The sequence below is a fragment of the Folsomia candida genome, unplaced genomic scaffold (genome assembly GCF_002217175.1).
Source record: "Folsomia candida strain VU population unplaced genomic scaffold, ASM221717v1 Fcan01_Sc007, whole genome shotgun sequence".
Classification (NCBI taxonomy): Eukaryota; Metazoa; Arthropoda; class Collembola; order Entomobryomorpha; family Isotomidae; genus Folsomia; species Folsomia candida.
The window spans coordinates 2,876,457-2,890,427 of NW_019091199.1; the positions used below are offsets into that span (position 1 = coordinate 2,876,457).

Here is a 13,971-nt window from a genome sequence, read left to right on the forward strand (position 1 = left end):
CATATCTAGTGTTAGCATAGGACCACCAACTTTTAGTGGTCATATTTTTTCATCATGAGGATATGATGATGCTTATTGGTTGTTCTTGCTCCAATTCATGTTCCACGCAAAGCCAATTTATGAAACGCCACTAGATACAAATATATCTACACGCATACAAAACTGAACTTACCGTCAATAACATGAAAATTATATAAATACACTATTCGTTTGAGTGACTCATAGATTTCAGCGAATAGATATTAAACCCTTCTTATACATCCATGATTAAACCTTAACCATGCATGTCTTTGGGTGAATATGTACTTATTACTGCGTTGTGATTAAACTATTTGTGTATCAAAATATGTATTTATTCTTTTTTTATCTTGCATTATTGCGAAATATTAGATTTCGGAGCTCCCCAAAAGTGGATTAAATGTCTCATCATTTCAGTGACTGGGTGATTTGAGGAGGGGATGAACTTATTTCCACTCAACAGCTCGTCGGCTTGTTCTCTTAACCCTGCCAGGTAGTCGTTTAGCTCGTCCAGGTTATCCACGCCTTTCCCCAAAGAAGTCAACTTGGTCCAGTCAAAGTTGTTCTTCCAGAGGAGGCCTGCCACGCTGCCCAGTTGTGCCGCAGATTCCAGCACTTCCAGGTCCTCCAGACCGGAGAGCATGAGCGACGACTGAAAGCCCTTTAATTAATAATTGATTAATTATTAATTAAGTCAAGCAGTTAAAGTAAGTTTTCGAAGAGTTTACCTTCGAGAACACGATAGACTCTGCCAGATTTTGAGGCTTCATTGCCCTACACACCAAAGGGTCACTTTCCGTAGTCTCGAACGGCTTCCTCTTGGCAATCTCGGTCGTCGAGAACTCGGACAAGCTGTTCATCACTAGCTCCAACACCTGCATAACATGACGGTCATTGGACATTGATCGCTTTCTATTCAAACATGCGCCTACCTGATTATTTCCCGTGCATGCCACATTCTTTATGAGGCTGACCACGAGTAGGTCTCCAGTTAGCGTGGCCAATTTGTTCCCCTGGTGCATCCTCTCAAAGTGACGCGAATTTTCGGGAGTATCTTCCATTAAGTGATTCGTCTCTTCAACCGTCCTATGCAAAAGGTATCCTGCCGATGTTTCCACCAGTGCTTTTGCCAAAAGGAGTTGTCTGCAAAATTCGTAGATAGCCACGTTAGTTGCATATGCTTACAAGTGTACAACTTGCATGCATAGAGTAATAAGTTTACTTTTGAGACAAGGTTTTGTTGGACGTGTTCCCCGTGAGAAACGCCGTGTGCAAGAGTAGCACGAGGAGGCCGGGCGTCAAAATGTCCTGAATTGAGTCTGGATTTTCACCCAGTCCCATTTCGTTATAGCTCCCACCAAAAAATACCTCCCTAAATACACAGGGAAGAAAACAACAATTAGTTGAGGACGCAGCTGCATGCCTGACTATAAACTCGGGCAAACTGGACGAACCCTGCGGTGATGATGAAGGGGTGAAGGGATCCAATTCCTCCAACGTCTTCTTCATTCTGAGCAAGAGCCATAGCTGCCACTTTGAAAATCACTTTTTTCATCTCCTCATTCTTGCTCAGCACTCGTTTCACGTTGAGGTCGGAAATGAAGGCGGCCTTTTCCCTCGTGTCACTAGACGAAGCATAACCTCGGCTCAGAATCATGTCCACTGAGGCGTCGAGGAGGGAGGCGTACTGCGACCGCCTCCTCCTCTCCCGCTCCACCGCCGAATACTGTGATGGCAATACCACATCCTTGACCACTGGAGCAACGGTCTTCTGGGGTGTTGTTGGCGTGAATTTGGGGATGGGATAAGGTGTGGAGGAGAGCAAGGGTCCTACAATCGAGGGGGAAGTAGAGGACACTGATGGAATGGATCCAGGGCCGGAGGACATGGAAATTGACCTGGATCCACCATGTTTTTTAGTCGAAGTACTCAAACTCGTTGGAGATGGAGAAGTCGCTGAGATGGCCGAAACTCTCACAACACTCGGAGTCACGGTCCCCCTCCCTTTTGGCACTTCGGTCGCTGGCGATTTCGTGACATAATTTTTGCTTACTATTTGTGAAAATATTCTCCTCATTTCCTACCCACCTTTGCAAATCCCGAAAATTATTACTACTGAAAATAACTAGTATGCATGTATGCAGACTTATGAATTGCACAGTTATTTGTGTCTGTGGTAAAATCAACACTGCTGCTCCTGCCACTAGTTTCAATTCAAAATACACATCCTGCAAGTGTAGTATCTATGTACATAATGACCAACTTTGAGATAGCTGAAGATTTGGTTGGTTAAAATCTCGATAAAATTTGCAGTGAGAATTCATTTCATTGTATTTTTGTATGCAGACAACATTCCTCCTCTCGCACCTAAAGCCATGGGCACTCGTTCGACTCACATCAACAATGCACCAAACTAAACCGGTGTTGGTGGTTCTTGAACTTGAACAGATCTCGTCCTCATCTCTCCAACAATGGGAGTGGGACGAGGCAGCAGTACGTATGCGGAAACCTCGCCAAACGAGTCCTCAGAATTTTAACGAGATGCTGTTGCGGATTCTTCATCGTTTAAGTGGTTACAATTGTTTACATTCGGCCTTTAAAAAATCATTTCGGCGAGTAAGACATGGGAGAAACAGGTGCAGTGCAAGCAACCCCTTTGCCCCACCACCCACCAAATGATGATCGCCGTTTGATGATGATGATTACTGTATGTCTAATAGCTTAGAAGAGTGATGTGCATGGTGTAAGTACATTGCATTTATTTGTAGTAATGCTTAAGTAACGGCGTGTGTTACATTCTCGCTGCGTCCATCTCCTTGACATATTATTTTTGTATGGCTCTTAATTATCAAAACCACCAGAGAGTCGTTTCAAATACGCTATTTATGGCTACTCATTTATCTCGACGCATATGCTCACACTTCTAAAAAGCCTTCGTTTCCAAGTTCTTCAACGTGACAAATGAGTAGCCTCCACTTTAATCGTACTATAAAACTCTTGCAAAACTATAATCTCAAAGATTGCAAGGACAAAATTCAATTGCTTAATTGGTAAAAAAAATATGCAGCGAATTGAAATATGCTATTGCAGATTTCATGAAGTTTTGCACACCTATATCATGTTATGATGGTCATGGTTTGTGTCCTCTACTTTGAACTAAGTTTAGTTATCAGATTTAAACCCGTAAACTTATTCAAAATCTGCATGCAAATCTTGTTGTAAAAGAATGCAGCACGCACTGTGTGTTTGAAAGCGAAGACACGAGCCAAGTTTAATTACAGTAAATGGCACTGACAATGTTTTCAGTACATTATCTATGCTATGTGAAAGCCATTTTCAAACCATTTTCAAAAACCAGCTAAATACTCATGATGATCCATAACTACAACATTTCGTCGAACCTGATGAAAATATCACTCACTCCCGAACGAAAAAATCTCACTTTCAAATTCTAAAATGTTGCTGATTTTCAAACGCAAACATAAGCCCAAGAAATAAAGGATATAACTCACGAAGAAATTGCATTACTAATATATTATAAATCTTTTAATTTACATAATTCAATAAGGTCCATAATTTAACAAAAAAATCTCGAATTTTCTTAAACACGCTGATGTCGTCTAAGAGCATTCCTTTCATCCTGACTATATTTTGTCCAATTCATTCCTGTCATGACTGATCTTTAAATTCGGCATGGTCGGCATGAGAAGTAAGAGTGACGTTCACTTAAAGTCGATGAATAAATGCTCTTATTGGGTTCCTCCAGACTCCAGATCTCTACTCTCTGTTGATACAAAATCGCATGGTATTTACACATGGCATCCAGTACTAAACACAAAGTCGTTAATGTCGTTCATTCAGAGAATTTTCATGTAAATGCGTACAAACATTCGTGCAAAGTTGAAATAAGAGGAGAGAATCCCACAAACTTTCCATCCAGTCGTCGTTTTTCCGTACGCCGCGACCAACAGAGTTACCTTTCAGTCTCTTCTCTTCCATGTTCCAGTCCTAAATTATTGTTCTGAACAAATACCTTTTCATCCTCCTACTTAAAAACATTGTCAAAATGTTGACATTTCTGAAACTTGTCATCTCAACCTTCGTCCTTATTGGACACCGTAGCAGAGCAGTCGCTTGGGGGCTATCCCAAGGAAGGAGAAGTCCTCTCTGTAATCACCGCCATAACTCTGACTTCCCCAACGTGACCATGTCCGTCCCCTCAAATTCGACCGAAGTTTGGTTCGGAAATGACACTTTCAGAATTCTTCAAAATATGGATCTTGGCATTAACCTCACGTGCGAATCTCGCTACCCCATCCAGTGGGTGGAAACGTACGATAAGGTCAGTCGAATACGTTTGTCTCCATTTTGTTGCATATTTCGTCATGAAGATGTATTAATCACCGATTATTTTGAACAATATAATTGCTGATTGGCAATTTCTGTCAAATTCTCCCAAACAAGTCAGGAGAAAATGAGGATTAATTAGTCTAATTAATTTGTCTGCTCAGTTCCCCACACATGCATCATCGACACAGCTAATTTCGCCTCGTGGGAATATGCAGACAGAGTGCACACCTTTCACGCTCTCTCCTGTTCCTACTTTCCTTCCAGTGTCGGTATCACGCTGAAATGAATGAAATTAATCGCCACCCACGAGTCGACATGTACAGAGACCGTGGGCGTCGGTATTAGGCGTCGTGCATATGGCTAAAATTGACAGATGGTGATTTCTGGGTAATGGTTACAGGAATCGGATGGGTTGGGAGGGGTGAGACCTGCGAGCCTGGTGAAAGGCTTGTGGAACGAGGTGGTCGAGGGGGCGGAGGACGAAACCTGGTCTTATCGCACAGTTTTCTCCTCCCAATTCTCCGGCTCAGTCTGTTCCGTCTCGAACTACACTTGCCAAGCTGTCGACGACCTCTGTCTCCGGACAAATGTGATCCTACACCTTGACCAGGCGACGGATCTTGTCAACATGCATCTCACTCAAGGCCCCAATCGCGGTACGCCATTTCCGTAAATGATTTATGTACAATCTACATTACGTGCTAGACATGTATAAATGACGCACTTTCACTTTGATAAGAATATTGTTTTCGTATCTGGTGGTTCGTTAGACGATGAGTTACAGAGAAGGACGGAAGTTGGGAAGGAAGACGAATGCGCTGCCATTGTTTCCTATTGGCTCCACCCAATGAAACCCCACTACGGGTGGAAATGTGAGATCGCTTCCTCCGGAAAAATTATTACTGATAGAAATCAGTTCCTAATTTGCGACTCCGCCGCACATTGCAACACATTCTATCGCCATCAGAGAATGGTGCGCCTATGCATATTTCACCCTAAATATTTTGTTGCAGTGCCTAAAAGTAATGACGCCCTTAATTCGTTAAAACAGGGGACCAAGTGCCTGAGGAGGGTCGCAGATTGCTACTACTACTGTGCTTACACTAACGACAACTCGTACAAACCTGGGTTCGTCACGTGTCGAGACCAAGGAATCCTTCTCGCCCAGCACTACTTCTACTCCGTTCCACAAACCCCCCACGAAACTCCAGAGATTTGTAAGGGTCCTCCTACCGAAAATGCCATGATATTTTCTAAATAACTCATGATCGAGAAATTAAAACGGGTGCAAATTTTCTCAGATTTCGACTGGAGCGAGGCTGACCCACAGAAAATGTTGGTGATCGAACCATTAAGCAATGAGACCTATCTGATGGACACGGTCACCGTGTTTTGTCAACTTTCACGCTACTACTTTGCATATGGACATCGCTTTGCAGTTGGCAGTGAGAATGGCAGTGTTGACTACAAAATGGGTATAAGTACACAGTTTTAATGAGCACTAATTCTACATGGACAATTAAACACAACTTTATCGTTGTACTTGTGTGTCCCATTTTTAGCTGTGGACGGGGAATACGTGGAAGTTTACAACACGAATCGGATAAATCTTACAATCGAGCTGACAACTCTGGGCGCAGTGGACGTGTACTGCTTAGCTCCGGTGTGGAACAGCACTGATTGGGTCAACCAGTCCATTTCAATTAACGTCCTCCCAGGTAAAGTCATTGCTAAAATATTAGCAAGCAAAAATGAACTCTTGCTGCCATTTTATTTTAGATCCGGAGCCTCCCAGCTTTGCTTTCACTGAGGACGAAGAAGAGACTTTGGTGTGGTTCACTGGTGACTCCAATAAGTCGATAATATGTCGAGGTCAGGGGAAACCTTCGCCAGTCGTCCGTTGGAGCGACGTCGTTCCTGTAACAATCAGTGATTTACTGGCCTATGCTAAATAATAAAATGCTTTAATTTCTGCAATCTCAACAGGGCTCAAAATATGTTGAAAATTCTGTCGACAAAACCACCACTGAAATAGAATTTCCAATTGTGAGCGACGAAGTTGAGGGGGAATATGTCTGCGAAGCGGAAAACTTTCTCAAAATTTCTCGCAAAACTTTTAGAGTGGTCGTTATCGGTGTGAACAGTTATCCATACAAAATATTTTTAGTTTCTCATGATTAATAAATTATTACAAATTTGTCTAAAACTCCTGTGCTAGACCCATTCAAATTGGTGGTGAAAACGGTGTCAATCGTGGCCTCGTGTGTTTTGATGCTGTGCCTGGTCGTCATGTTCCTCTGCTGGAAGACGATTAGAGACCAGCGGAAGCAAATTCGGCTGCTGAGTGAGGCTGAGATTAAAGAATTTCTGGAAGGGAACATTGAAGCTGTTCAGTCGAATGACTACTTGGACACCTCCGACTTGATCCAGTCTCTTCCATACAATCCCAAGTTTGAGATCCCGAAAGAAATGATCCACATCGGTAACGACTCACTAATTCTGTTTGCACGCTTATGTGGTAATTGGCATGAAAAAAACCAATGATTGGTTGGTTGATGGGCAGATCAATCGAAAGTGCTGGGAAGTGGGAATTTTGGACAAGTTTTAAAAGGTTCGATCCAGTTGTTGGACAGTCAGAATGGGAGCCGCTCAATGAAGACAGCGCTCAAGGGGATGAACTCGATTGACGTGGCGGTAAAAACGGTGAAGCACAACATGGAAGTCCTCTACTTCAAAACTCTGCTGTCCGAAGTCAAAATCATGGCCTACATTGGCAGCCATCCCAATATTTGCAGCTTGGTGGGAGCTTGCACGCAAAATATTAGGAAACGTATGTGCAAACAATGGAGCTTGATGGAAATTAAGGTTGACTTTTACAATTCTGGATGAATTTTTAGGTGAAATCTTCATCGCAGTGGAATTTTGTACGAATGGTTCACTTGAGCATTACTTGAGAAAGCAGAGACCAGTTTTTATAAATCTGGTCAAGAATGACGCCATTGTACCCCAAGAGCCCAAGTAAGCATGGCTATTGTATGCCCCACTAAACGTTAAAAAATTTGGTAACCTTCCTATCAGACAAAGAAATCCATACGAGAACGTGGATGCTGAATATGGAGGAGCAGACATGACAAACAATAAATTAACGCCGATAACCACACAAAATCTCATAAAATGGTCTCGAGAAATAGCGAACGGGATGGAATTCTTGGGAAGCAAAAAAATTATTCACGGAGATCTTGCAACTCGAAATGTTTTTCTCTCGGATGAACTAGTAGTTAAAATTGGTAGCTTTTTCTATCGTTTTAATTATTGCTTTATTGGTTTAATTAAAATTAATAATTTTATTTTTAAAGGTGACTTTGGCCTATCACGCCAGCTTTTGAATTACTCGAATTACATAAAGAATCAAGAGGTAAATGCATGTGGTCATCACAAATGCAAATTTTGTAGTCAGTATAGTGTTTGGATTACTAACCTGGACTGTCATATCGCCGACAAGTTTGTGGTCCCTAGGACTTTTTTCACCCTAAACTGTTTTACAAAAGGCGTTAGGACATGGTTTTGACGAATTCATACCTTAATTGCGGGATGGTTTTTAGTTGTAGAGATTTCTAACATTTTTTATGTGAAAGCCCATGTCTCAAACTATAGGTAAGCATATCTGGCTTCCGATTTTATGTACTCTGCGAAATGAGGAAAGGTCAAATTTGGAGAGGTGTCCTTTTTTAGTTTTCCAAACCAGTGTTCTTATAAAATGGCGTTGAACAAAATATTTTTTTCTGAGGTCCTGGTGCAAAAATCGTCTTTGCGACTATTATCAAGGGACTTAGCATGCTTTTCACTATATAAAACCACTTTTGTATCATGCTTATCTTTTAAGTCCCTTTTGTAGTCTAGCTTCATACTTGTCTTAATGGAATGCTCTCTTGAACGCAACTCCTCGACTTTAAAGGCCCCCACATTTTAGGACTTTGATGCTAAAAATCCCTAACGTGGTTTTTATCCAAGGTAGAAATTGTATGTTGCATTGTAAGTACTTTTGATAAAATTTTGATAAGTGGTTACACCCCAGGAAATGAGTTTCCATCAAACCCTATAAAATTTTTACAAAAGTTCTCCTCGAAATTGAAGCGGAACTTTAAATTTTTTTAACTAATCAAAACGCAGTAATTTTATTATTTTGTCACTTGTACCTTGTAGGTAAAATAGTTCTGCAGCAGGGAACACAAAAAAGTTATTAAAATTTGTTTTCAACAAAATTTGACCATTATTTTCCTAAATTAGTTCACGAGTTTTTTACTATTCCCCGTCAGCTGATTAGCTAGGGTCCTTCTCCAAAACTGTTTACACAAAATCTTCACTGTTTAATTTAATATTACTTGAGACACTTAGAGCTTTGCCCTCAATCTTCATTTGACCTAGTGGGTCCGCTTTAAAGGTCAGCAGGTCAATTTTCCTGTGCACGGTCCGATTGATCACTTTTCATGAAAACGTATCAGCGACGATGGAGGCCCAACGTTATGTAATTCATTGTGGATTATTTTATTATTACATGCAATGATTATCTAGGGTTGTAATATTAACAATCATTCACCTCTGACCTCTTAGGTTATCATGCTATATGAGTAATTCAGTTTGGAAAGTGTTTTTTTGGCTCCTTCAAACTCTGGGGGCACTGGAGGGGGCATTTATAAAGCTATCGGCCCAAAATTTTAAATATATCTTTTTGAGAGTATTATCTTGCAACTGACCAAAAATCAGTTCAAAATTCAACTCCCCGCCAAAGATATTCAACCGCGAATTCGTCAAAACCATGTCCTAACGCCTTTTGTATGATACTCATCCCACTTTTTTTATTGCACTCTACCCTTCAATGCACTTGCATATTTAAAGTTAGTTTTAGATAGTTTTAGATCAAACTGTCAAAGTTAACAATTCTAAAATTGTATTTGCGTACAATGTGCAGTCTCCGCTCCCTTTTAAATGGATGGCTGTTGAATCGCTTCAGCAAATGCGCTTCTCAGTCTTCTCAGATATTTGGGCGTACGGGTGAGTTCTTAATTTTCTGGATAATTTCCGCACCGACGTAAATCTCCATGTTATATTAAAGTGTCACAACCTGGGAAATTTTCACACTGGCAAACGTTCCTTATCCTGGAGTTACATGGAGTGACGATTTTCTGGACCAACTAGTCAACGGAATGCGAATGCACAAGCCGTCCTACGCCACGACAAACATGTGTGTACTCTACATATTTACTAATATTCTCATCAATGTCCCCATTAATTGCTCTTTTAACACTTTATGTTCTTGCTGGCATAACGTCAACTGAATTATTCATTTATGTATGCACAGTTACAACACAATGCTGGATTGCTGGAATAATGAACCAAGTCTGAGACCCTCCTTTTCAGAGCTGAAAATTTTCTTTGAAAAGCTGTTGGTGGACACCTCCCCGCAGGTACATACATACATATGTAGACTGTTTATGCATTATTTAATCTCAGGTTTTCGCCTACAATAATGTGACGTTTTTTACAGAATTACTTTCAACCTTCGTTTGAGGGTTTCGTTAACCATGTTGCGAACGATGGTGGAACTTCGGAGGAAGGTCGCCCTCAAGTATTTATTCCTCCCCAGAACAACTTATCTCCTGATTCCGGCATTGCAGAGGACACGCAAGGATACCTTTTACCTTTCAGTGAACCACGAGATGCTTAAAATTGACTTGGACACAAAGAAACTCAACTTGTTAGTTTAAAGTCTTTTATTTTCAGCCCACAAGATTTATCTCCATTTAACGTAATTCATTGGTAGTGTACAACACATTAATTAAATTAGTTGTCTAATATAATTAGCTTAGCAAAATGGCACGGACTCAATGATGACGTTGTGCAGGTTCCTTACTCTCCTCTTGAGTCGTCGTCGTTTCTCATCACAGGGAAAATTAGCTGAAGTCATGCGAATAATTTGCAATCGCGATGTCCTTATTCCACCAGTTTTAATTATTGGTAAGACTTTCCCTTCGGCTCTGTACGCGTGGGATGCGATCAACAAGGTCCAAATTGTCAAGGCGGCAGTGAAAACCACAAATGTGTTAAGGTTTCCCATCCCTATTGGTTGATGTGGAGAGATACGTACACTCAATACGAGTCTCGAACTTCGAGGTGTTTCGCGTAATTTGATTACAAACTAAATCAAATTCCTATAAGCTATCCGCAGTAGCATGTGAACTTGTTGCTACTTATTTTGGTGGGTGGATACTAGGTCCGACATCTTCTGCGCCAAGCTAATGGGTTTTATTTGCTAGAATTGAATGTGACAAGCTGGGTCATGAAATGAAGCTTTATATGCAATTTAAATCCAATGTCGTATTATTTATGAGGATAAGCTGCATCGATTTTTGCTACATTGTATCATGAACGTACATTAAAACTTGTGACATCCGGATGCCTTATTTCATCCCGGAGCTGACGTGCATGCACTTCACGGATGACGAATTACCATCTCCTTTCACCAGTAATCGAATAAATTATTATAAATTATTAATTTGAATCACCTTTGCACAGACTTCAGGACGTAAATACGTCATAATCAGAGCTGAACGTTCGATTGATTACTCATTTGTGGATTCATAATTTATCGTGGTAACCCGAACATTTTCAGCATTTTGGCATTTCAAGCCTATTTATGGACCTAAAAAATTTGTGTGTGCTTGCATGGAAAATTAATTTTAGTGATGTTTGTAGTATTATTTATTAGTTAGTGATACATATTCATATATGCACATTGATAAACTGTTCTACAAAAGTTTTTAACCTTCCGTTTGTACAAATAGAAAATAGGCAAGCAGGTATTTATTGCAGCCAGGTGTTATCGTTGAAATATGTATGACTCATATATATCAATGAACAGTAATCTGTGCTGGGAGCTATGTATTTTCATGATCTGATGGATGACATAACCTAATTTAAATAAATATGGGTATTGCTAATTTGTATGTACAGTGGTGGCTCCGGGTTGTCTGTCAACCAACGATTCGACACATGGCGTTTCTTTGTCCTTGCCTCGTCTCCTGGATGCTACATAAACCACTCCTCGTAAAATATTCAGGCGTGACACAGGTTATTATGCGGCCACTCTATCTCATTCCTGATTTTGCAAGGTGTGGACAAGATTCTGGGAACTATTTATCACCAAAAACCATAAAAGTGACATAATCCTAACGTAGTTGGCGAACGGAGGGCAAAAGATAATTATGTTTTCTTTCGTGCATGAGGATTTTCGTAGAAGACTGATATTACATTAATGTGCTTTTAAGTATGCACTTAACATAAAATTCGATTAAAATAAAATTGGTGATCTTTGTGATCTGACTTTTTGATCTGAAATATGAAAAAGTTTCGGAAATTTTTATGAGCTGGTCGACCATGGGTTTACCAGCAATAAAATGATTCTACTGGCGATTAGTTATCATCATTAAAGAAGATTCTCAAAAGTGGCATTATTTCCCATCGCATGCGACTGCGACCGTCACACACACACGAAAAAATAATTGGTTCCACTTTGTAAGCCGATTTTCCTACGTGTTAGATTTTTTTGTCTCGTTTGTTGTCCATTCAGCCGCAGCCTTGTGCTGTTGTGTTGATACACAAATACTGCTTCTTCTTATTATGAGGTCGGATTACCCAGTTAGTGCAAGTGAACCATGAACAGTGACATACGCCATAAATTTTAAGCGTTATATTCAAGAAAAATTTAGCTTCTCGGAAAGTACGGCAAGATTGATCAGCTCATTTGCGTATACAATTAGACAAAATCTCGATAATAATCTGGACGGAATATTTGTTCTTCACTTTTTTACAATCTGGTCCATCTTTATTATGTTCGTGATGTATTAATGAGCTCGTAATTAAGATTCTCGCAAATTGAATTTGAATTCACACAAGGAACATAATCTTGGGAAATAATTACATTTCATTAGCAACTTATTCATGCAATCCAGCAAATTCCAGAATTTCCAGACTCACCACATTTCACATTTATAAATACTAAATGTAAGCTATTTTGGGAGTTATAAAATAATCCAGATTGAAGCCCATTTTCTGTCGCCAATGCACCTTAGACAAACGTCAACAATTCCAAAAATTGTACATTCGTATGAGGGAGACAAAACCACAAGGAAGAAGGCCGGCGGTTACAGTGGCATCGCTGCTGGTTGAATGGACACACACACACGACGAGGAGCGTAATTACTTTTAGCCGTTGTGTAGAATGACGCACGAACTGGCCAGACGACGAAGAAATAAATATGCATGAATTGCAGGCTTGGAGATGCTCTATAATCAAACCTGAATAAGCTGCTCTCTTCCGAAATCAATTGTTGCGGGTAAAAAACAACAAAGTGAAATTATAGTACAGCAGGTCCTCATAAAATGATCGGCCAGTGTGCATTCTTCTATGCAGAGATGTGGTGGTTGCGCTGTGGGTTAAAATATAAACAAAATGTGATTGATGGTTCCACGTAAGGTCACGCAAAGACGGAACTCTGTCGTAAATGGCATTACCACTCGTTCGGAAACGACGCCTTCAGTTTTGACCACAACCAATTCCGCCGTCCTCGACAATGAATAACCTAAATCCATCTCTTGTGGTCATCTCTGGCGTAATTTAATTATAATTTAAGCAAACTTTATTTCCCAAACTAGTGCAATTGCAATTAGAAACTTGATGTGCTCAAGTGCAATATTTGTGCGTGGTGTTACAATAACTCAAATATATAAAAAGCAAGTACATAACTTTTCTAAGTGTTAACTTAACAAACATTCCTTTACATGTGAGTTACATCAATTAACTTATTACACTATGGTAGTGGGGACGACAGCTAAATTAAAACTCGCGTGATTGTCTTTTTACAGAATGAGAGGACAATTGAGCTCGACATTGGCCCTGCTGCTTATCTTTGGGACATGCAGTGGAAGACCGGTGGAAGAAGAGGATCAAGTGTCCTATGAAAACCGCATCATCTTTCCAAGCGACGTCAACGACCAGGAGCAGGGAGGAGGCATCAACTCCAGAATCTTCCAAGTCAACCAAAGGAAAACTTGGTCGACCACAACTCCAAATGCATCTCAAGACAGCTGGATTGTTGAAGATGACGATGACCTACTCGCATCAAGCGACAAAAATAAAAATGTGCACTCGTCCAGTGAGCATTTGCTGATTATGAGTGATGATGATGGTGAAGATCCATCCGCGTCCGTGGGGTTTCGTAGAAATTCACATCGACAGAGCCAGCTGCAGATCCTCAAGTCTTCGGACCCTTGTGAAATTGGGTTCCGACATCGCTTCTCGGCCAAAGGTGGTGGCAAGATGAACAAGTGTCCACCCCGCAATGTGAAAGGGTGACATTCCGTACACAAGATCAAATCCTTGCTATGAAATATCACCCTCCTCTGTGTCTTCTTTCTTAAATATGTACGTACAAAGTAAATCGCAAAATCTTGAATACAAATACATTAGTTTCGTTCATTCTTGCGTACCCATATTTTTATCACTCGTTTAGAAATAGAATGCAGAAATACTTTACGAACGAGGTA

General features: G+C 40.5%; 3 protein-coding genes and 1 long non-coding RNA gene across 4 annotated transcripts; 3 read left to right on the forward strand and 1 right to left on the reverse strand.

The window, feature by feature from the left end:
- Positions 1–323: 323 nt before the first annotated feature.
- LOC110852268 lies at positions 324–2,324 on the reverse strand. The gene is made up of 5 exons (XM_022100287.2): positions 1,473–2,324; positions 1,241–1,390; positions 951–1,161; positions 747–893; positions 324–679 (listed from the first exon to the last, which is right to left on the reverse strand). Exons 1-5 carry the CDS (start codon positions 2,093–2,095, stop codon positions 374–376), a joined length of 1,437 nt encoding a protein of 478 aa, XP_021955979.1. The 5' UTR covers positions 2,096–2,324; the 3' UTR covers positions 324–373.
- A 1,901-nt stretch (positions 2,325–4,225) lies between these two features.
- Positions 4,226–9,207, forward strand: LOC118436188. Its single transcript, XM_035853709.1, has 13 exons — positions 4,226–4,360; positions 4,769–5,024; positions 5,139–5,585; positions 5,670–5,843; positions 5,931–6,086; positions 6,148–6,287; positions 6,355–6,502; positions 6,587–6,850; positions 6,932–7,198; positions 7,266–7,386; positions 7,447–7,655; positions 7,725–7,918; positions 9,133–9,207. Exons 1-13 carry the CDS (start codon positions 4,226–4,228, stop codon positions 9,205–9,207), a joined length of 2,586 nt encoding a protein of 861 aa, XP_035709602.1.
- A 134-nt stretch (positions 9,208–9,341) lies between these two features.
- On the forward strand, positions 9,342–10,265 carry LOC118436257 (platelet-derived growth factor receptor alpha-like). Its single transcript, XM_035853947.1, has 4 exons — positions 9,342–9,420; positions 9,482–9,610; positions 9,728–9,833; positions 9,914–10,265. Exons 1-4 carry the CDS (start codon positions 9,359–9,361, stop codon positions 10,091–10,093), a joined length of 477 nt encoding a protein of 158 aa, XP_035709840.1. The 5' UTR covers positions 9,342–9,358; the 3' UTR covers positions 10,094–10,265.
- A 255-nt stretch (positions 10,266–10,520) lies between these two features.
- On the forward strand, positions 10,521–13,903 carry LOC110852502. The gene is made up of 2 exons (XR_004835316.1): positions 10,521–13,208; positions 13,291–13,903. It is a non-coding gene; the product is annotated as an uncharacterized LOC110852502 (long non-coding RNA).
- The last annotated feature ends 68 nt before the right edge of the window (positions 13,904–13,971 follow it).